The sequence below is a fragment of the Lolium rigidum genome, chromosome 4 (genome assembly GCF_022539505.1).
Source record: "Lolium rigidum isolate FL_2022 chromosome 4, APGP_CSIRO_Lrig_0.1, whole genome shotgun sequence".
Classification (NCBI taxonomy): Eukaryota; Viridiplantae; Streptophyta; class Magnoliopsida; order Poales; family Poaceae; genus Lolium; species Lolium rigidum.
The window spans coordinates 14,630,863-14,653,988 of NC_061511.1; the positions used below are offsets into that span (position 1 = coordinate 14,630,863).

General features: G+C 46.3%; 1 protein-coding gene across 2 annotated transcripts; it reads left to right on the forward strand.

Annotated features, from left to right (window-relative positions):
- Positions 1-1,155: 1,155 nt before the first annotated feature.
- Positions 1,156-6,177, forward strand: LOC124708129 (glutamate receptor 3.5-like). 2 transcript variants are annotated; one of them, XM_047239815.1, is made up of 6 exons: positions 1,163-1,467; positions 2,718-4,063; positions 4,235-4,512; positions 4,698-4,729; positions 4,854-5,260; positions 5,359-6,177. In XM_047239815.1, the coding sequence occupies exons 1-6, from the start codon at positions 1,218-1,220 to the stop codon at positions 5,839-5,841; spliced, it is 2,796 nt and encodes a 931-aa protein (XP_047095771.1). In that variant the 5' UTR covers positions 1,163-1,217; the 3' UTR covers positions 5,842-6,177. The 2 variants fall into 2 exon arrangements, with proteins under 2 accessions (XP_047095772.1, XP_047095771.1); XM_047239816.1 differs by lacking the exon at positions 5,359-6,177 and having other exon boundaries at positions 1,156-1,467; positions 4,698-4,733; positions 4,857-4,941.
- Positions 6,178-23,126: the final 16,949 nt, after the last annotated feature.

The following is a 23,126-nucleotide window of genomic DNA, read 5'->3' on the forward strand; positions in this document are numbered from 1 at the left end:
CTAGACTGCCAAAACGTTTGGGATTCCATTCCTAGCGCCTGAAAAATTAGTCTTAGCATATGATGTTCTTACAACTGGTGTGACTAGGGGGAAGCTACCATCCAGCAGAAGCTTAGGGTGAGCACACATGATACATGGAGAAGAATTGTCTCACCAGATCCTATTTTCTGCGTAGTTTTTTTTATTTTAGCAGTTATTGTTTTTAAGTATATTTGTACATGCAGTGAAAGGAATGCAAATAAGAAACATTACTGATGGTAGGAAAATGGTTAGCCAAATGCAACTAGTGAAGGCTAAGGTAGTGCAAACACCCTAGAGTGGACAAAAAAAAAAGACAAGGATATGTCCAAAGGTGATTTCATTGCAAATCATATGCGCTCAAGGCAGTGCATGAAAAAATTACGGAGTATAACATATTAATATGCTCTCTAGTTTTAAAGAGCTACTCATGAGAAACACACCATGAAAACCTGGTCCAAGTTTACATGTCAAGTTCAAAAGATATTCACTTTTAATATCTGGATATGGAGTACAAAAAATAAGGAAAAAAACCCGCTCCTAGCTCTCCACAAGAGAACGACAAGTGGCGCATGGCGAAGCAACCATGAGCGGAGAATTTTCTTATGGGCAACACCTATCGCATGTGGAAGCACTCTCAAGAGCGACCTCTCTCTAATGACGATTTGCTTGCAAATTATATTCCCTTTGTTGCAAAATGATTGTTATAATTTCAATCCTCTAGATTCCTACGTCTAGGTTGGTGTCCCACAGCATATTCTCAAATCAAAATCAAACCAAAGCTGAAAAATGTCAAAAGAATATTTGCAAACCAAACCTAACAGTAGCCTAGGGTCTACCGAGAGCCCAATTGATCGGCTGTCGGCATGCATATGCATATGGGTCCAATGTTGCGTTGTGAACCAAAAGGAATATCTCTTTGGAGAGAAAGCTATGCGGACAAGGCCAAGCCCACAAGCCCACATATGGGAGCGCCACAGAAATTATTCCAGCTTTCGTCTCCAATCTCCATCGCCCTCCCCCTTCTCTGTCGCTCGCTCTGGTTTCTCCATGTGTGGACGTGAATCGCGGGGCGCGCGCACGGCGCACCGCGTGCTATATACGGGTGCTGCGCAGAGAACCATGACACTCGCCGAAGAACCCAGCCCTCTGTGCTCTAGCGCCGCGCGCTTCCGGCGACCCGGCAGTTTGGGGCGCAAATGGGGGCGGCCAAGCTGCTGTCTTTGTGCTTGGTACTCGCTGCGGTGGCATGGACGGAGGGGCAGCGGCCCCGCGCGGTGAAAGTGGGCGCGCTCTTCGACTACGATTCCACCATTGGCCGCGCGGCGCAGCTCTCCATCGAGCTCGCCGTCGACGACGTCAACGCGGACCGCTCCGTGCTCGCGGGGACCAAGATGGACCTCATCATGGCGGACACCAACTGCAGCGGCTTTGTTGGAACCGTCCAAGGTTGGTTGGGTTTTTCATTGTGATTTAGCTCTCATGCTTGAGGAACTGCAGTTTCTTGCTAGCTAGTAGCCTAGTACTAGTACGTGAGAAAGATCTTAGGATAGTTAAATTCAAGTAACTTTGATAGAGGAATTGATTTTCCAGGATGCAGGGATGTTAGTATGGGAAGTTGCTAATTATCGTATTTCTGAACTAGTTTAGTTTTTTTTTTGCGAATCTGAACTAGTTTAGTTGGTTAATAGGTTTGCCCTCTGTCGGCATAATCATTTCGGAACAACAATGACAACAGCAAAAACCCTTTAATCATAAGCAAGTTGCATAATCTTGAGATAAAACCAAAAGATTCACACAAACCAACAGAGCAATCATATTAGAAAAAAAAATGAATTAGTGCTAGGAGGAACTAGACACTAAGTGATATAGTAGAAGCGGGACCTCGGCGTGAGAATTCCAGAAATTCATTCCTGACAGGATTCGAACTCTGGTCGTTGGGGTGCACCACTGCGACCCCAACCACTAGGCTATGCCCACGTCCTCAACAGAGCAATCATATTAGGAGTAATATCGTACTAGTGATCGTAATTCTAATAGTACAGTAAATGTTGGCACATGGATTATTAATTTTAATTACTCGTGTCGAAAATCAGATTTGTTTGTTCGATAATGGGCTTATGCAGTCTGTGTTAATCTACGCTCAGGTTGAATTTAACACAGATTGAGGACTACTCTCAAAACCTTTTTGCAAGCAAAAAATCCTTTTGTTGGAAATCCAGTTGACACGGTGCCACGGTGGTATGCTTTTTCGAAGTAGAGTTGAAGGAAAATGGCCCCAAACCTTTTCACTCGCACTTCACGTATAATTTCCTAAAGGGCCAAGACCCCTTCATTTAAGCCACGACCCTTAATAAAAGCCGCTTGGCATCGATCTATAATCCGATGGGCTATATGCCTCACATAGGCTTTAGCAATAGTTTTTTATTTTATTTTTGAAATGGAGCAATCAATTTAAAATTACATTAATTGGCGCTCTGTGGTATATGTGACCGTCGGAATAAGCACATTACTGGGGCTACTCACCATATGTTTGAACCATATCTATTATTCACTTTCTTGTTGAACACTAAATTTCAAACAGAAGCCAAGTATTCTGCTTTCTTGTCTTGTGAGATATGCAATTAAGATTCAGTTTATCAACTACAGTTGTTGATTGCTTGAACAGTTCTGATCAATGAATTTTATTTTTGCTGCAGCACTGCAACTAATGGAGAAAAATGTGGTTGCAGTTGTTGGCCCGCAGTCCTCTGTGATAGGCCATGTCATCTCACATTTTGTTAATGAGCTGCATGTTCCGCTCCTATCATTCGCAGCCACTGATCCAACTCTTTCTGCATCAGAGTATTCTTACTTTTTAAGGAGCACTGTCAGCGATTACTTCCAAATGTGTGCGATTGCTAGCATTGCTTCTTACTATCAATGGAAAGAGGTAACTGCTATATTTGTTGATGATGATTATGGGAGAGGTGGGGTGTCTGCCCTTGGTGATGCCCTTGCAACAAAGCGTGCCAGAATTTCATATAAAGCAGTCATTCCTCCAGATGCTAACAAAGATGTGATCAGTGATATACTGTTTAAAGTTAACATGATGGAATCAAGGGTTCTGGTTGTGCATGTCAATCCTGATACAGGGCTGCGAATATTTTCTATAGCTAACGAGCTCCAGATGATGACCGGTGGCTATGTCTGGATTGTAACTGATTGGCTAGCTGCTGTCCTGGACTCCTCAAAGTCTGGATATCCGAAGAACATGAGTTATATGCAAGGATTAATTGCCCTTCGTCAGCACATTCCTGATTCTGCTGCCAAGAAGAAGTTCATATCAAAATGGAATACTGCGGCTCGCAAAAGGAAAATTGCATCTGGTTTGAATTCCTATGGTTTTTATGCTTATGACTCTGTTTGGATTGTTGCCCATGCGATTGATAAATTTCTCAATAGTGGGCAGCAGATCAACTTCTCTGCAGATACAAGATTGCACGATTCGGATACAAGCATTATCACTCTGTCAACTCTCAAGATATTTGATGGTGGTGAACACTTGCTACAGCAACTTCTGCTCACAAACTTTACAGGCCTAGCAGGTCTGGTCCAATTTGATTCAGACCGCAATTTGGTACACCCAGCATATGAGATCCTTAACATTGGTGGTTCTGTTCCTGGTTTGATTGGCTATTGGTCTAATTACTCTGGCCTTTCTGTTGCTGCTCCTGAAACTTTGTATCAGAAGCCACCAAATATGTCATCAAGTGCCCAACAGTTGAGCACTATGGTGTGGTCAGGTGACTCTACCACTAAACCCAGGGGGTGGGTTTTCCCAAACAATGGCCAGCCTCTGAGAATTGGTGTTCCAAATAAACCAAGTTTCAAGGAATTTGTGGCAAGTGGCAAAGGTCCTGATAACGTGACAGGTTATTGCATTGATATATTCAATGCAGCAGTTAAACTGCTTCCTTACCCTGTTCCTTCCAAATTCATATCAATCGGCGATGGTATACATAATCCTAAATATGATGACATCATTAATATGGTTGCAAACAATGTATGCTCTGATTCTTTACCCTTCTTCTTTTGTCATTTTCCTTTTAATCCTATGGTTTCAATTGCAACAGCATTATAAATATGGTTTCCACCAATGCATGTCCAAATAATTGCTCTGCTTCATTGATCATTTTTCTTTTAATCCTCTGATTTCCTTTTCTTTTCATTGTAGACCATTGACGTAGCTGTAGGCGACTTCGCTATTATCAAAAATAGAACAAGGATTGCAGAATTCACGCAGCCCTATATTGAGTCAGGGATGGTGATAGTAGCGCCAGTGAAACAGTCAACTTCAAGTGCATGGGCTTTCTTTAAACCATTCACATTAGAGATGTGGTGCGTAACTGGTGCTCTTTTTGTCTTTGTGGGAATAGTTGTTTGGATTCTGGAACATCGGACTAATGAGGAGTTCCGAGGCACTCCACAGCAACAAGTCCTAACAATATTTTGGTATGTTCTGATTTCTATTATAGATGTCTTTTATCTTATGATCATATCTAGCTCAGAATGCAGACCAGAAATATTAGTAATGCAAAAAAATGCTTCATTTTTTCATAATATAATATAATATTTTATCTTAGTGATTTCTCTATTTGTTAACTATATGTAACAGATAATTCATGTTTCTCTTTCAGGTTTGCTTTCTCAACAATGTTCTTTGCACACAGTAAGTCTGCATCACCTGATGGCATGCTTAACTCTTCCATTCCATCTTATTTTCCATTATATTTAAGAAAATCCATGTTATTTTCGCATCGTGTACAAAACATCTTACTGAAATATCATCTCAGGAGAAAACACCGTAAGTGGTCTTGGGCGTTTCGTCCTGATCATATGGTTATTTGTGGTGCTGATCATCAACTCAAGTTACACTGCTAGTTTGACGTCAATCCTCACAGTCCAGCAGCTTGTAACCGGAGTAACTGGACTGGACAATTTGATTGCAAGCACTGTACCCATTGGACACCCGGCTGGAAAATTTATCAGAAATTATCTGATTGAAGAGCTGAATATTCATGAATCCCGCCTGGTGCCATTGAACACGATCCAGGACTATGCGGATGCCCTTAACCGTGGACCAAAAGCTGGTGGTGTTGCTGCAGTTATTGATGAAATGCCGTGTGTTGAGCTCTTCCTGTCATACCACTGTAACTTCAGAATAGTAGGTCAGGAGTTCACAAAGGAGGGATGGGGATTTGTACGTACATCATGCCATTATAGATTTTCATTTCAATTTCTTGGGACATCAGTCTATTAGAGGAAACAAATTAACCTGTTCATCTCTTGTCTTTACAGGCATTTCAGAGAGATTCTCCGCTTGCTGCAGACATGTCAACGGCCATCCTTCAACTTTCAGAGACTGGCCAGCTCCAGAGAATTCACGACGAGTGGTTGACGCGGCCAAGTTGCAGCTCTGATGATAGTGGGTTGGGACCAAGCAGGCTGGATCTTGGAAGCTTCTGGGGTCTTTTCCTGCTGTGTGCTATGATCTGCCTCTTCTCTCTTGGGGCGTTCTTTGTAAAAATAAGCTGCCAGTACAGCAGGTACTCCAGTTCTGTGGCTGCTGGCGAATCCAGCGAAGCTTCTCCTACCTCCCCTGCTGTTTCTGAAGTACACCCGACGAAACCAAAGCCAAGACGTCTTGATAGCTTCAAAGATCTGATGCATTTTGTTGACAAGAAGGAGGAAGATGTTAAAAAAGAAATGAAACGGAGATCAAGCGATAAAGATAATCATGGTGTGGGATCCTCAGATACACACTTTGTCTCTTCAGCATAGAAGTTTCCTTCAGACAGAGCTCCAGGTTCTGACACTGCCAACACACAAAAGTAGATAAAACAGAGGTGTATTGGTAGTACACGACACAGCTGCCATTCTCGTTGTGCCTAATAGGCCGAGCAGTGGGAGTATTTGTGTCTGAACCACCTCCTAATCAGAAATGACTAGGATTCTGTCTGAAATCACCCTTGTTGGGCTGTATGTTACGTTTATGCACATGCACGTGAGTAGCGACCCAAGAGCCCATGTATGTTTATGTATACTACTAGTATGGTTTATGTACTACTATATAGTTCTGGAATAAATTTGAATACCAGCCACAGTTGTGAATATCAATGAATGCATTATTTCGGTTGGACAGTTCATATTTCAAATCTATGCTGCAGCCGTTGACAGTTCGGATTTAAAGCATAAACTGCGAATGGGAGTTATAAGTGTTGGACTTATAAATATGGACTTGTAACCAGTTTAAGTGTGTCCTGTTATTTCCATAGTTTTGTTGAATGTGGGCCTCTTGAAGTGTGTTGTTCCTAGGGCGGGCCCATAGGCCGGGCAAACAGTGCGCCCGCACTGGCCCCCGCGAGGAAGGGCCCCGGCCCAGGTACTCTTACATTTGAAAATTCTTGTGCGACCTTGGAGGCGATTTTTCTCTCCGACGAGGGTTTCCGGTCCCGTGCTGTCGTTCATTCCGAGTCTCCCGTCTCCGCTCGGGCTGACCAAGGGGTTGTCTTGCACAGCTGCCCAGCTTTGATGGAGCGGTGGGATTGGGTTGTCGGTGGCTGATCGGTTTTGTGCTGGTGAGGAAGTTGGCATGATCGCCTGGCGTGAAGAAAGGGCTTGATGTGGAGGATCTTCTCCGCAAGTTGCATCTGAGTGATGTGGAGAAAGAGGGAGTCTTCCTATCCAAGGAGGATCGTAGCGATCTACCGGTGGTGAAGTGGATGGCCGTGGGAAAACTCTTGTCGAGGAAGGGTTTCAGTGCGGAATCTCTGAAGCGGACTATGTTCGCGGCCTGGAGCACATCACAGGAAGTTACTTCCAGAGCCATTGAGAAGAATCTCCTCCTGATCCAGGCGCAGTGTCTGGGGACTGGAAGCGTATCATGCAGGAAGGTCCCTGGCTTTTCCGAGACTGTGCGTTGATGGTTGAAGAGTTTGATGGGGCGACAACTATGCCGTTGGTTATACCCAATAAAGTTCAAGTGTGGATTCATATACACAAGATCCATCCTCTGTACTGAACTAAAACTACACTAAAGCGGTTGGCATCCATGGTAGGGGAGGTGGACAAGGTGGAGATGAAGGTGGTCTATTATGGGAGTGGGTGAGTTTCACAGGGCTCGTGTGAAGCTTAATGCGGAAAACCCGTTGTTGAGGCTTGTTAGTCTTTCTCCTGAAGGGAGTGAGAGTTTGTTCATGCAAGTACATTTTGAAAAAATGCCAAGATTCTGTGACCATTGTGGACTGATGGGGCACGGGGTGCTGGAGTGTGGAACTGGAGAATATGAGGCTGATCAGCTGCATATGGAGAGTGGATGTTGGCGGTGATGGAGACCTGGCACCCGGAGACTCCGCGCGTGAGGGGTGGCTATGTCAGCGAGCGAGAAGGGACTGGTGCAAATCGTGGCATGGATGGTCGCAGGCAAGCCGTGTTGGTGGTCGGTCGCGCTGCTAATGGTGGCGCGGCCGGGTTGGCAGTGCACGAGATGGACGTACGTCGGTGTGGAAAGAGAAGGAGGTTGTGGACCCAAATTCTAGCGGCATGAGAAAGAGATCTTCTTCTGAGGCGGGGCTTGCGGAGGGAGAGGGCACTAAACTTGATGATACAGCCAGCAGCTGAAGCCCGCCCGTTTATGGTCGCCGTTGGCAGCATGTGGATGGCGGCGGCGCCACTTAATGGTCACCAAGGTTTAAATTCAACAGCTACGACACTCAACAGATAAATTCCACAGCATTCAACCAAAATTCAATAGATAAATTCGACATCTACGACACTCAACAGATAAATTCAACAACATTCAACCAACATTCGACTGATAAATTCAGAATAATATTCGACTGATAAACTCATAGCAGCGTTTAATAGAATATCTTCATCACTTAAATTTACCAGCTTTGTTCAGCAGCAAATCACCTACGTTGTGTCCATTACATAACAGCTAGGTAGATAGACATCAAATGCAGTAATGCAATAAGGTTGTCCATTACAACATAGATGTTTGACAGCATCAACAACTATTTCTAGCCACAGTTGTTTGAAGATTGTCCTTCCCCTTCATGATCGACATAGCCACAGTTGAAGTAGCTCCATGTTCTGCCCCTTGTGTAAAATGGACCTGGTTATTTTTCTTGCCTCCCATCTTGTGCAGCCATCCTTTGGTGGCACAAAAGGTTGTCCAGGAGCATGTCGAGTCGCTTGAGCTGCAGCATGTGGAGCATGTGGAGTTGCTTGTGCTGCAGCATGTGGAGCAACATGTCGAATAGCTTGAGGTGCAATATGTGGACTTTCTTGAGGAGCAGTTTGCGGTCCATCAGGTGGTGGAGCTTGTGTTGCAGGCTATTACAAGTAAAACAATAGGTACAAGTTAAATAAGTAGACAATTATCAAGTCTAATGTGTGCAAAAGCAAAACAATTATGAAGTCAAATATTTACCACATGCTTGTCCTTTCTGATCACAAGATCTGGCCTCAACTCCTTGAGGCAGCTGGTATACTTGTGTCCCTAAAGCTTGCAGTTAGAGCAAGTAATGGTTCCCATTCTTGATGTGTCGTTGGGCTTTGGCACGTACCTCATTCTTTCCCTTCCTCCTCTTCTCTGCCTTCCTGCATTTGGAAATGTAGAACTCTGGTAGTATGATGTCTGGAGTTTTTGTCTTTGTCCAATCATGTTGTCCAGGAATTGGGTAGATGACTGGCTTGTATGCTTCAACATACATCGGCTTCTTAAAAAATGAGTTCACATTGTCCTCTGGAACTTGCTTTGCTTTGATTATAGCACTCACAGCATGGTTGCAAGACATAAAGTGACATCCCATCTCCTACATCCACAAGTCCTTGCAACCAGATCGACTTAATGAATTGCATCACCCTTCGTATTAGTAACTTGGACCAAATAAACATCTGAAATCCTTAGTGTGAAAAATCTGGAGTACTTCTTGGACAGCTCAAGCATCTCTGTGAAGTCAGGAGTAATTTCCCATCTAGCTCTAGCTACACCTACCCTCTTGTCATGATGCCTAATCATCTGCTTGTTCTTTATCCCTTCAATCATTTTTCTGATTGGCTTCTTCCCTACATCCAGAATGTACCTGTTGAATACTTCACTGAGGTTGTTCATGACCAAATCTGTCTTGCAGTAGGTGTCGAAAGCATGCCTGGCCCATGTGTGCACATGGATTTTACTTAGCCATGTCCAAGCTTCTTCACTCTCTGCCTTCAAATTTGCTATGGCAACATCAAAATGATCCTTGTGGTAGGAATAAGCTTTTGCATCCATGCATTTCTTCAAATCCTCACCCCTAAACCTAGAAGTTTGAAAGTTGGCATATATATGCCATAGGCAGTACCTCTGAGGATTGTTAGGAAATACTTGAATTATTGCTTAAGAAGGCCCTATATACATAGAACATAGGAAAAAATAGTTACAAGACAGTCGTATTTGGTACTTGACAATGTAAAGGGAATATAGTTGCAAACCTTTTGTGTGTCTGACATAATAGTGTAGTAGCCAAAATCTCTCAATTACCCACCTAAAGCATATTTAAGCTGAGTCATAAACTAGCACCAGTTGGCTGTATCTTATTTAGGAACCACAACAAAGGCTATAGGGTACATGTTATTATTTCCATCACTACCAGTTGCTGCTAAGATTTGAACCGCAGTGCATAATTTAATAAAGCGGCCATCCAACTCTCCATATATGAAGTTTATTAAAGGATCCATCCACGTAGCTATCATTCAAGAATGCAAACAATTTATTTTGTAAGAAGATGCTCACCTATGAAAGGTCGGCAACCTTTTAGAAAACCCTCCCTAGCTCCATTGATGCAGAAGAACAGTCCATGAAATGTAGGACCTGGATGAGGGTTCTCTAAAGAGGGTCCTGGAGTGACAGCTATCACAATAACCCTACTGATAGGGTTAGTATCAACTACTGTTTGGGCAAATTCTCTTAGCCTCACATATTGCTCTCTGTGATCACCTAGCACATCATCAACAACCAGCCACTTTGCCCTATAGGCAGTCATCTTTGAGACCTCGACACCATAGTGTTGCCTTGCACTGTCAATCAAAGTCTGAATTCTTGTGTTTGTATCTGATCTGAACAAACTTTCATATTTATATGACAACCATCTAGCACTGACCCTTGTTGATCCAGTGGTTGTAGGGCAGGTATGGTGAATCCTCATCTTATGAAGCACAAATGTCTTATCACCTTTGATCTCAGATGCTGACATGTAGAAAGGAACACCTCTGCTTTATGCACTTCACAATGATCCTTATGTTGGAGTTCCTGTGGTACATGTAGTTTCGGCTTTGTGCAATGTACAAATCAATCAAAGCATTTCTAAATTGTTGCACATTGGTAAAACACATTTTCAAACACAATTGTTCATGTGGTTGCAGCCTCTTCTCATCATACCATTTTCTTGGGGGGATTTTCTTCCTTCGACTCTTTCTAACCTTTGGTGGCACCATCGTGATTGGTTGAAAATAATCATCATCTTCATCCTTTAGAAAACCATGGAACTCATATTCATTCGATGATGGTATGTAGTCTAGTATGTCATCAATTTGCACAAAGCTAGGAATGACATCTCGTTGTTGGTTCGGGTCCTCTTTTAACCGTCTTCTGCTTTTTCTTCACATGTTCAAGTTCAGGTTCAGGTTCGTTAGCTGCTTCATTCTCATGTTCATTCAAATCTGGAAGTACATAGCTATCTTTAATATTGGTGTCACCTTCACATTGAAGAAATGGATCCTCTCGAATCCTTCTCATCTCCTCAATCTTCTCAGATATTTCCATTTCTTCCTTCCTCCTTAGCTCCTCCATTGCAGCAGAGTCTGCCTCTCCCATGTCGAAAAATATATTGGCATCATCTTGTGCATCATCATTCTGTATTGCCTTTCCCTTCTCAACATTTCTGCTTTTTTGAGTGGACATGTAAGGAAATTGAGATCCTACATTACTGCCAGCTTGACTTGACAATAGTTGGCCTTCATTGTCAATAGCATACACATAAGGTGGACTAAAATCATTGACCACTGCCTCTCAATACCTAAGAACTTGAGACACAACTGCGTTGCCACTGTCACTTGGATGCACTGCCTATGAACTGCACTGCCACTTGGTTCTGCACCAGGCTGCTTCTTACCAACAACAGCTCTTCTCTTTACAGTCAAGCTTAAAACTCGATTAGATTGGAACATGTCCAGCAGTTCATAGATTCCTGCACTGTTCTCAACCAATACATCATGTCCATCTAGCTGTCTGCAATACATGTTATCTAGAATGCTATATCCGCTGACCTCAATCATGGCAACAATCTGCTGATATGTAATGTCATCATGCTCTATTCTCCTATCAAGGTTATCTACCCCATCCTAATTTATTCTGATCTCCCATACTTCATGATCCAAACTAGACGAACAAAATAAAGATAACACATTTCAGCAATCACTCATACGGCAAACCCTAATCCAAAAAAGGACAACGATGCGGGAGATAATCCAGCCTACGAGAGTGGGTACATGATATTACTCTAAGCCTCCGAAGCCGTAGGTGAAGCACCCAGAAGTCGCGGGATTGTCCACCCAAACCTTGGCGAGCAAAGACGTCGCCGACGATGGGTGTGACGGCCTCAACTTGTCTAGATCTTGGACTACGCTCTTCATGTTGGTACTTGCCACTCCTCCACCACCACAACTACTCTCGCCCCGCCGACTGCCGCCACCAGGGTTTGTCGGCTCCTCCATCGTCGCCGCCACTAGGACTTGAGCACAGGGGAATGGGCACGAGAAGTGGAGCTGTAGGTACTGATATGTTAAAATTAGGTACCAGGGTTTGTCGGCTCCTACATCGTCACCCAATGTAGGTACTGATATGTTAAAATTAGCAAAACAAGTACTGACTCGTAATGTTCTCCTCAATTGTGGTAGTTTTCTGTAATTTAAACTCCTGCTGCCAGCCTGCCTGCCTACGATCGATGGAGCGTGCCGCCGCCTTTCGGATCTCGCCGAGAACTTCCATGTAGTATGCTGTACCGATTGCTTGTTTTTCTTTCCGCTGCTTGCCGATCCAATCCAGCTCCGTTGAGCTTATCGATCGCGTGAGACCGATCTCGACAAAAAGAACTTCCTCGTTCCTGATGGCAGCTTGCCTAAACTCTTCTGATCCACATCAACACCGTCTTCCTCTCATCAATAATCCACTTTACCTTCAAGCAACCTCGCTCTGATACCACTTGTTGACGTCGGAGATGCCAACCAATAACACGAGGACATGCAATCATAGCAAACGACACCAAGAATTGGTAACGTAGTCCGGCGAACGCCTACATCTGCAGGGCATGCTTTACGGCCGCTCCTCCCCAGGTACTATCACGGTACCGTCGACGACAAGCCTGCCGAGGTGTACAGACACGTCAGATCTACAGCGTCATGCCGGTCCAGCGTCCTAGACATGAGCGTCAGACCTTCCCTGATTATCTGTCTAACCTACAACTTGCTTGCGTCTAATCTATTTTGGCTACTCCCGGTGTCTTTATATATTAGGTCAGGTTAAAAAGTTGGACTCCAACATGTAACCTTCTTTTAATTACAAGTCCTACTGTAGCACTATTCGTACACATATTCAGCACATATCTCAACAAATTGTTGTTTCAAAACTATGAAAATAATGTATACCTTGATAAAAATAAAAAAAGGACAATTTTTGGGGCTCGGACTATTCACATCGTCAGTGTGGGACGGGTTCCCCTCCATCAAGGGAGGTACTACCGATGCCCCCCCCCCCCCCGCCCACACGTGCCGGCGCTACTGTCGTCACCTTTTTAGAGTCACTGGTGGAGATGCAATTACATATAAAAATGGAAGGAGTAGTGTTTATAGTCGCTCTTCAGTGGACGTGGCGTTTTGGCTCACATGTACATATGCTCCCTATTTTCATATGCATTTTAAAAATATTTTAAAATGTCAAAAAAATTCAAAACAACATGTATCGTGTATATCTCCACATCCCACATGCTCAGAAAGTTGTTTCAAGAAAAATCGAATTTTTTGTGCAGCTTGTGTAAAAAAGGTAATTTTGGCGTTAAAATAATGCAATTCTCGAGACTTTTTTTCTTTTACACAGAGCACAAAAATATCGATTTTCAGCGAAATATTACGTGCACACATAGAATGTGTACATAATTCCTTGAAGTTTCAAACATTTCAAATTTTTATTTTTTAAATAAAAAGAGTGTATGCACCTCAGATCAAAAGTGCATTTCCCCTCTCTTCAGTGGCGTACTAGTGTAAATGCATTATTAGATTGACATGCATGCATACCTTTTAGTACGTACATGTGGTATATATTCTTGTAGTACATGTGGCATGTGCTAAGGTATTGTGAAATACTTTTTTTGAGAAGTATGTCGCTGCATTCTTTCAATAATTTTTTTTTCATGAAGAATCACTGAGTAATTGAAATGATGTGAATATATTTTGGCGGAGTTTTTTTTCCTTTTTTTCTGAAAAAAAAGGTCAGTTTCTGTGTTTGGGTTGTATGGTTTGATTTAGCGCTCAAACAGGAATGACAACGTGAGTTGATACCCTGGTGCGTGTGTGTTTCCTACCATATTTTATTTTGACACATGGTTTCACACCATATTTGGTAAGCATTACATATCCGTTGTGTAAAAACGCTCACGATTTCCATTTGATTTAGACTCACGAAATCACGAATCAAGAAGTACCAAATCTGCACATGTCCAGCTAGCGCGGCAAAATCACACCGCTTTCACATCCAATCCAGACCACTACTTAAGCACCATATATCACCCATCCCCAAATCGCACAACCGCATAAGAACTTGCGACCATCCCATCGCCTACACAGCCAGCACTCGTGTTTCCTAGCTAGCAGCACGCAGTCTCTGCAATGGCGTCCTCACTCCCAGCTGACCTCGTTCGCTGCATCGGCAACTACCTCCTCGCCACCGACGACTTGGACTACTACATGAGCATGCGCGCCGTCTGCAGTGGCTGGCGCACGGGCACCGACGACCCCAAGACCTGCCCGGCAGACCCTCGCTTCCGCCTGCGGCGCTGGGTCATGCTTGACGATGAGTCCATGAGCGACCAAGGAGAACGCTTCTTCCTCAACACTGCCACCGGCCGTTTGGTCCGCGTGGAGCTCCCTCGTCTCCACAACTACTGCTTCGTGACGAGCACTGGCGGCCTCCTTGTCCTTGCGAGCAGGAGGCCTCCACATGTGGCGCATGTCATCAACCCTTTCATGCGTGCATCCATCAGTTTTGCGGCGCCCATACCTGACTTCGTGCGCAACACCGTCGCCTATGTCCACCAGGTTGGTCTTTCGCCTACCCTAACCTTGGACGATGCACCGTTGCTGGACACCGCGTACTCCGCCATGCCTGATGCCAAGAACTTCGCCATTGTGGAGCATGGCCTGCCGGAAAAGGTACGTACCATCTGGGGCGTTAAGTCCACCGATGGTCTCCATAGGAGCATCACCGCCGTTCTTCCCAGCAAGATGTATTTCCATCAAGGTTGCTATCACGTCATCGAATCTTCTGGGGAGATGTTACTGGTTGTCCATCGTCAAGGCCCACGCCGCGGTGTGGATGTTTTTAAGGTGAACGTCGAAAGTAAGGTGGTCGAGCCCGTGAGAAGCATCGGCGGCCGTGCACTCTTCCTCGGCAAGAGGTGTGTGTCTGTTGACTCCAACATATTCTCCTCCATCGACAGCAACTGTGTCTTCTACTTCAGCAAAAGTGACGAACAAGATGAAGGCATGGGAATCTACATGTACAATCTTACCAATGAAACGGAGCAGTGGATCACCTCCGGTGTTGTTGATTCGTCCTGGGGCATTGCTGACTACACCCCTCCCTCCATAATCCAGACACTCATGAAATACTGCATCCACACCCCGTGGGTCTCAATTGGGGTATGAAGTATGAACTACTTAAATAGTCGAAATTGGCAAGAGGATATAATTATCACATCTGTGACATGGTGGTGCTCGATTTATCAAATATGTCGAAAGAAAGTTGTATGTTTGGGGGTTTTGTATTCCCAATTTGTGGGTCAAATGTTCTAAATATCTATATATTTTTAGATACGTTTGTGTGACTCCTGAAAGCTAGGTTGATTATCCATCAGAGTTAAATCATTCTTATTATTGTGAATGATTGATTGTAATCCATAAAAATAGAGGATTTGGTAACATGTGTTTGATTGATCAAGTTGTAAGATGGAGCATCCATAGAATGATCTGGTAGCATACGCTGCATTCAAATGTAAAGCAGTGAGTGATGATGAGACATGTGGATGAAGTGGATGCGCTGTTAAAGTACAAGCTAACTATTTTTAGGCATAACTATTTGTAGAAAATACTAAATATATTTAAAAGAAGCATCACACGAAGAATTACTTTGGTGCCTAACTTTATGATGGCAATGAAACATGCATAAATAACAGGGACACATGCAGGAAAATTAGAAAATAATTTACAATGAAGAACAAGGGAGAGATACTGTGAAAACAGAATAGGACACATGAATAGAAAGTTTAAACTAAATAGTAGGTGAATTATGTTAAGTAATAATTTTAACTATAGACAACGGAGTATAAAATACTTAGATCTGAAAAGTACTACATAAATCAAATAAGCAACTACAATACAACCAGTGACCAGAAGGGTGCATGAAAAGAAACAAGGATTATGTATGTTATAAACTCGACAAGCAAATAACGAAGAACGATAAAAAAATGCAGCGGAGACATGAGATTTCACGTGGAAAACCTCTTCCAACACCGAAGGGGAAAAAACCACAGGCGCCAGCCAGCAAAACTTCACTATATCGAGGAGTGTTTACAAACACCGTGGGTTATCTGATAAACCCTAGCCATCGGCTTACAAGATGTATATATATGCGGTGGCAACGATCCGTACCGCGACGCTTCGGCCCAACCTACCGGCGACGGGCCTCGCTCCGCTTGATGGGGATATGCCCAAGGGGGTGCATCATTAGTCTCACTCGCCGCAGGAGAAAAGGCCCAGGGAGAGATGCAGTCGACAGTGGCGACTAGGCCTAAAACCCTGGAGCGACTAGGCCTAAACCTCTGGGGTGGCGACTGGACCGAAGGCCCAGGCGAGAACATCTAGATTACTTGAGCACGAGATAACATATACCGGGCTTGTAGCAACTGATATAATTCGGACTTATCCGCATGTAACCCTAGATCGGGGGTGCCTATATAAGCCCCCGAGCTAAACCCTAGAGGACACACAATCCGAGATCGCATCTCACCTCCATAGCTCTCAGTGCTCCGCCGACTGAGCCCCCCATGTAATTCTCCACTGAGTAATAGATCTAGCAGGACGTAGGCCTTTTACTCTCCGGAGGGGCTGAACCTTGGTAAAACATTGCGTCTTGTGCACCTCGCTCCGCAGATGGCTATGTCGCCTTGCTCCCGCATCAACGAAGTGTTGCACCCTGTAGAATCTTCCGTGGTCTTATCCACAACAGTGGCGTCCACCGTGGGGCATGGGACGTCAAGCCTCTGAGCTGCGGTGAGGCCCTACTCGCCTGTCCGCCGGCCGGTCACCTCCGGCAGGATGATCGCCACGGGCAGCTTCTTCCACATCCATCCGAGCACCTACCACCCGGCTCCGTCGCCTCTCACCCACGCTTGGATGGTACCGGTCGGCACAATCAACCTCTTCGTCGGGCTCGCCGGCGTCAGCGACCCCTCCGAGGTCCACCCCGGCCTGCTGCACGACCCGTACGCGCCCGGCCAGCTGCTCACTGCCACTCTCCCCCTCTCCGGCGAAGCATACGTCGAGGGTGAGTCGGCCCTGGAGGACGACGCCGATTCCAGTCTCCGGATCCATCGTCAAGGCATCAGTCGCAGACTCCATCACCCCGGTCTCCAACCCGGGCAACTACGAGGACAACTCCATCCTCCCCCTCTTCGATAGCAACTCGGAGCCTGACTCCGTCGAGGCCCCGCGGTACCACTATCCCACCTCCGTCCTCATGGCGACCGGTGACGATCCGCGCAACGGCCCCTTCACCAAGCCGCTCCCCGCGGCCGCAACCGCGACCGATATCGAGGTGCATCGGGCGGCCTTGGAGGCGCAGAGGAAGAAGGAGCTCGTCGAGCGGCAGAAATTCCACGTCGAGCAGGACTCGGCGAGAGCTCTATCGCTCCATCACCAACGTCGCACTCGACTGTGCATCGAGCGCGCTCGCAAGCAGGGCTTCCCAGCGCCCGCCTCAACTTCGACGATCCGGACGCAGAGGTCCGGGTCGATCGAATCCAGAACAATGGCGCCCCGGACTCGAGCCGGGCCGCCGCCGATTGAGCGAAGAACGCTGGAGCACCACCACCACCACCACCGGGGGGCCGGACGATCCCCCCGTGGAAGTCGACGCCAATGGCTGCCCCTGCACTCGTCGCCGGCAGACAACATTGTCGCCGCACAAGCCGCCCTCGCCAATCTCCCCGACACTGGCGAAGGCGCCCTCTTCATCCAGCACACCAAGGCCCTAGTCGCGAAGGCCCTGGAGCAGCAATACGCATCCCAAGACTCCCAGGGGCGGTTGTACTCACGCTCCTTTGCCAGTCGCGTTGCATCTTCTGTAGCGGCGAACTGCGCAGTCGCCAACTTCAACAACTGCCCACCCCCAGAGCCACGCGCCGCTCACTCGACCAACAAGGGAGTCGAGCCGCGCCCTCCACGCGTGATGGTCACTGCCAACGGGAAGCCAATCGATGAGCACACTCACATCATCAACGACCAAGTGTGGCTCGCGCGCAATCGTCTGGACAACAACTACAGAGGCGAGAAGCCGCGCCAGAGTGCGTTCACTCGAGTCGTCCCAGCATGCTTCGTGACATAGGCATCCCTAATGGGCCTGCCGAAGATGGTACCCGGGGTTTACTGAAGGCCCACGACCCGAAGTTTATGAAGCCCGGAAGCCCAATCAACAGATAGTTTGGAAAGATAGAGGTGTATTAGGAATATCGACTTGTAACTATTACGGGACAGACTCAGATAGTCTCCCGGACTTTGTAACTTGTACATCACGAAACCCTCGGCTCCGCCTCCTATATAAGGGGGAGTCGAGGGACAAAGAAAGCATCGATTTGATTGTCAACACAACCCTAGTTTTCATAGCAGTCGAGTACTTTTCCGGCTGAAACTTCGAGATCTACTTGCCATTTACTTCCCTGAAAACCCTAGTCTACAATCTGTAGGCATTGACAAGTCGATACCTTGTCAATTGGCTCCGTCTCTAGCAAAAGAAAGGATGACAATGTTATGACAAGATAGCAAGAGAAAATTTACTCGGCAGGAAGAGATAAGAGATGAATACCTTTCAAATTATCAGCATAGTCACGGTACCCAATAAATTGAGTACCAAGACGAATAAATTATTTCATCAGAGGCTGAAAACAGAAAGGGGAAGATAAGGTCAAAAAGGAGAAAAGTTCGACAGTAAAAGGAGTGGTAAGGGTACTTACATCGTCCATAGAAGGAGTCGCCGAACTCCCAGTCAAGAGGCTTGTTTCTTTGCCAAGTTCAACCCTCGCTCTCTTCGGTGAAGGGGCACGGGGGCTGCCGACAGGAGTCAGGTTCCCTATGTCCCGCTGAGGAGGCGAGGTTTCCTCTGTAGCAGGGCGAGTCTCGGAAAGAACTAAAGTCTGCGACGTACTCGTGGGAGCAGTCACATTAACAATGGGTTCTTCTTCTTCGTCGCCATTGTGCATCAAAAATAGTATGAGAATACTACAAAAGCAATATATCAAATAAAAAAGACGACAGAGACTTATGAGCTAACGAGGGCATCATTGTAAGGGTTGAAGGCTTCCTCCTCTTCAGGGGAAGTTTCTTTGGCAGGCGATTCGCCAGCTTTGGAGGTGCTGGAGTCTGCAACTTCACCCCTCTTCCTTTTGTTCTTTGGAGGAAGGGAGAGAGTGTAGAGACTCGGAAGCCTCGGATTCAGCATCTCTTTCAGAGGAAGCTGCGGATTTGTGAGAACCCACAATTTCGCTCTCAGGGCGAGAAGTACCATGGGTGTCGTCGGTAACGACGGTTCGTTCCTCGACTTCCCCACCTTCAGGAAGGGGAGGTAGAGAGGATATAACTTGATGCTTCTGCAGGAGGAAAAGATATATCGACGACAAGTTACACCAATGAATTCAGCAAAATAGTAGTCGACAAAGTTAAAATCGGGAGAACAAAGATAGTTTACCTTGGGGAGGGCGTTGGCGCCGCTATACGGCTCCACGCGACACGAGGTCGGAATGGTGTCTTTCTTGCTTAGCGACGAAATCTTACGGACAAGCTTTTCCAGGTCTTTTACCGACAGATCCTTGGAGAAGCGGTCCACGTCTTTGTCGCCAGCGTACATCCAAAGAGGGTTCTTGCGAGCCTGCAGAGGCTGCACCCTGACCCTAAGGAAATACGCCGTAATCTGAATACCCGACAGCTTTTTTCCGCGGGTATTCTGGAGCTCGTGGATGCGCTTCATCAGCGCCTCTGTCGCCTTTTTCTCTTCATCGGTAGCTTCAGCATCCCATGACCGACGGCGGAGGATCTTCTCGCTACCATCAAAAGGAGCGACATTGTACTCTTGCGAGTCGACGTGCTCTTCGTGGATATAAACCCATCTTTTGCGCCACCCTTGAACAGAGTCAGTGAATTTGACATCGAAATATTCGACATCTGGACGGACGCAGATAACAACACCACCTACATTATAGCCGTGTTGCGGGAGCTGTTGCGGCGGACAAGGAATATGCGTTTCCACAGGCCCCAATTGGGAGGGGTCCCGAGAAAGCATTCACAGAGGGTGATGAAGATAGAGATGTGGAGGATGGAATAGGGGGTGAGCTAGTGCAGCTGCAGCCCGTAAACAAAGATTAATCCACGAAGAAATTCGTGGATAGGAGTAGACAAGCCGCGGATGAGGTGGTCAACGAATGTTACCCGGTATCCGATGCGCGGTGTGGGGAAGCTCTCCTCGCCGGGGAAGATCAGCGTCTTCTCCTGCTTCATGAACCCGAGCTTCTTGAGCAGGTTCGCGTCTTGGTTGGAGATCTTGGATCTCTCCCACTCCAAGAACTGCAGGTCTTCTGTCGCCATTGGGGAGGTGTGCTTGGAGAGCATCGACCGTGGCGGCATTCAATGGGTTGATTGTGATGAGGGAGCAAGCACAGGCGCAAGAGCGTTGGTGTGACAATGGGGGATTTTGGAGAGAGACAGAACAAAGGTGCGGCGCAGCGAAGGGATGAACGGAGGAAGAAGAAGGTCCTTTATAGCAAACCTACGAATCGACGCGCCGTTGGATGCAGTAGGAATGGGCTTGATGCCTTACACGTGTCTCCATGGGTAATAAAGTCTTTTTACTACGATGGAACTGGACAGGCGCTACAGCGCGCGTGCCAGAAAAAGAGGAGGACCTGTGTCCCCCACTTGCGAAACATGTCAAAGTGCCGCAGATTTTGGGTCCACATGTTAGTGACAGGACATAACTCGCGTTTTCCCGATACAGTGGTCGTGGCTATCATCAGCACTGATGTCACTTTAAAAAGAAAAATTTCGACTGCGGTGCTATGAAGATTGGCGACAGCGAAGGAATAATGATAATTTCGAGAGCCTTTGATCAAATACAAGCTTTTGTTCAAATGCTCGGGGGCTACTTTTTAAAGAGTTTCATCAAGAGTATCGACAGGGAAACTTCGGGCATCGCAATAAAGAAAAGATGAGAGCCTATGATCAAATACAAGCATTTGTTCATATGTTCGGGGGCTACTCTTATCAGAAGTATTGTTTATACTTCTGATAAGAGGTAAACGTGGATGATAAAATATAAAGTTCTTCGTCAGTAAAGCAAGTTGAGCCTACAGCCAAGTATAAATACTCGGCTGTAGCCTCGGGGGCTACTCCCATCGGGAGCGCTGGTCGCGCACCCGATAAAGATGGAAGAACTCGAAAAGGTGATAATATAGCGACAAAGATGTTAAAACGGTGAGCCTACAACCAAGTACAAGCACTTGGCTGTAGCCTCGGGGGCTACTTCCATCGGGAACGCTGTTCGCGTGCCCGATGAACTTAGAAAAGGCATGGTGAGCATATTTTGAGTTATACAAATAACTCTTCATATACTCCCATCGGGAGGACAAGATAAAAATACACATGTCATCTGGTGACTCGAATAAATGTGCTATTCCAGCAGCCGAAAAAGGCACTCGACAATATATTCTCAGAGCGCCTCAGTCGTGAATTAATCTCTGAATGCCGCAAAACTTTGCGAAGGTAAGTCCCCAGGATCCGTCATGTGCGGCGTGGCACCGCCTCTGACGGCGCTTCGCTACTTTTTCCGTATTAGCAGATACGAAGAAAAATCATAACGGACGCGTTAGGTACCCGATAAAATATGACGGGAATTCGGCATCTGGTAAGACCTTAAGCGGCACATGTCGAATTACGCCAGTATCCCGAGATCATGTCCACAGGCGTGATTTTGAAGTAGGTTTTTGCGGATTGCCACAAGAGCAGTTAACTAGTACCTGATCCGTTAGATGAACCAGCCCCAATTACCGTTATCCCTGTACAACATACAATTGCTTATAAAGGTTATTTATTAACTCGAAGAAGTCATTTGGTAATTGTAAAGATGGAGATTTTCCCTGAATCTTCGATTCAAGCAAAATCTCGGGGGCTACTGACATAGGCATCCCCAATGGGTCTGCCGAAGATGGTACCCGGGGTTTACTGAAGGCCCACGACCCGAAGTTTATGAAGCCCGGAAGCCCAGTCAAGAGATAGTTTGGAAAGATAGAGTTGTATTAGGAATATCGACTTGTAACTATTACGGGACAGACTCAGATAGTCTCCCGGACTTTGTAACTTGTACATCACGAAACCCTCGGCTCCGCCTCCTATATAAGGGGGAGTCGAGGGACAAAGAAAGCATCGATTTGATTGTCAAGACAACCCTAGTTTTCATAGCAGTCGAGTACTTTTCCGGCTGAACCTTCGAGATCTACTTGCCCTTTACTTCCCTGAAAACCCTAGTCTACAATCTGTAGGCATTGACAAGTCGATACCTTGTCACTTCGGCCCCATGATCAAAGGCAAACAGTACCCCATTGGGTTCAAAGGCCCCCGCGACATTGAGAAATACAACACCCTCATCGACCCAATGGTCTGGATTGATTCGTATACCATGGCGATGGGCATCCAAGGCTACTTCGAGCTGCTCGGCACCCGCTACCTGCCTCTCATGATGGACGGAGCGAATCGCCAGTGGTTCAACACCCTCCCCTCGAACAGCATCGACTCCTGGAAGGAGGCCCGTGATGCCTTTATCTAGAATTTCGCCGGCGCGTACACTCGCGCCACTGATACGTCTCCGACATATCGATAATTTCTTATGTTCCATGCTACATTATTGATGATATCTACATGTTTTATACACATTATATGTCGTATTTATGCATTTTCCGGCACTAACCTATTAACAAGATGCCGAAGAGCCAGTTGCTGTTTTCTACTGTTTTTGGTTTCAGAAATCCTACAAAGGAAATATTCTCGGAATTGGACGAAATCAACGCCCAGGGTCCTATTTTGCCACGAAGCTTCCAGAAGTCCGAGGGAGAGTCGAAGTGGGGCCACGAGGTGGCGACACACCAGGGCGGCGCGGCCCAGGCCCTGGCCGCGCCGGCCTTTGGTGTGGGCCCCTCGCGTCGCCTCCTGACCTACCCTTTCGCCTACTTAAAGCCTCCGTCGCGAAACCCCCGAGTACCGAGAGCCACGATACGGAAAACCTTACTGAGACGCCGCCGCCGCCAATCCCATCTCGGGGGATTCAGGAGATCGCCTCCGGCACCCTGCCGGAGAGGGGAATCATCTCCCAGAGGACTCTTCATCGCCATGATCGCCTCCGGAGTGATGAGTGAGTAGTTCACCCCTGGACTATGGGTCCATAGCAGTAGCTAGATGGTTGTCTTCTCCTTATGTGCTTCATTGTTGGATCTTGT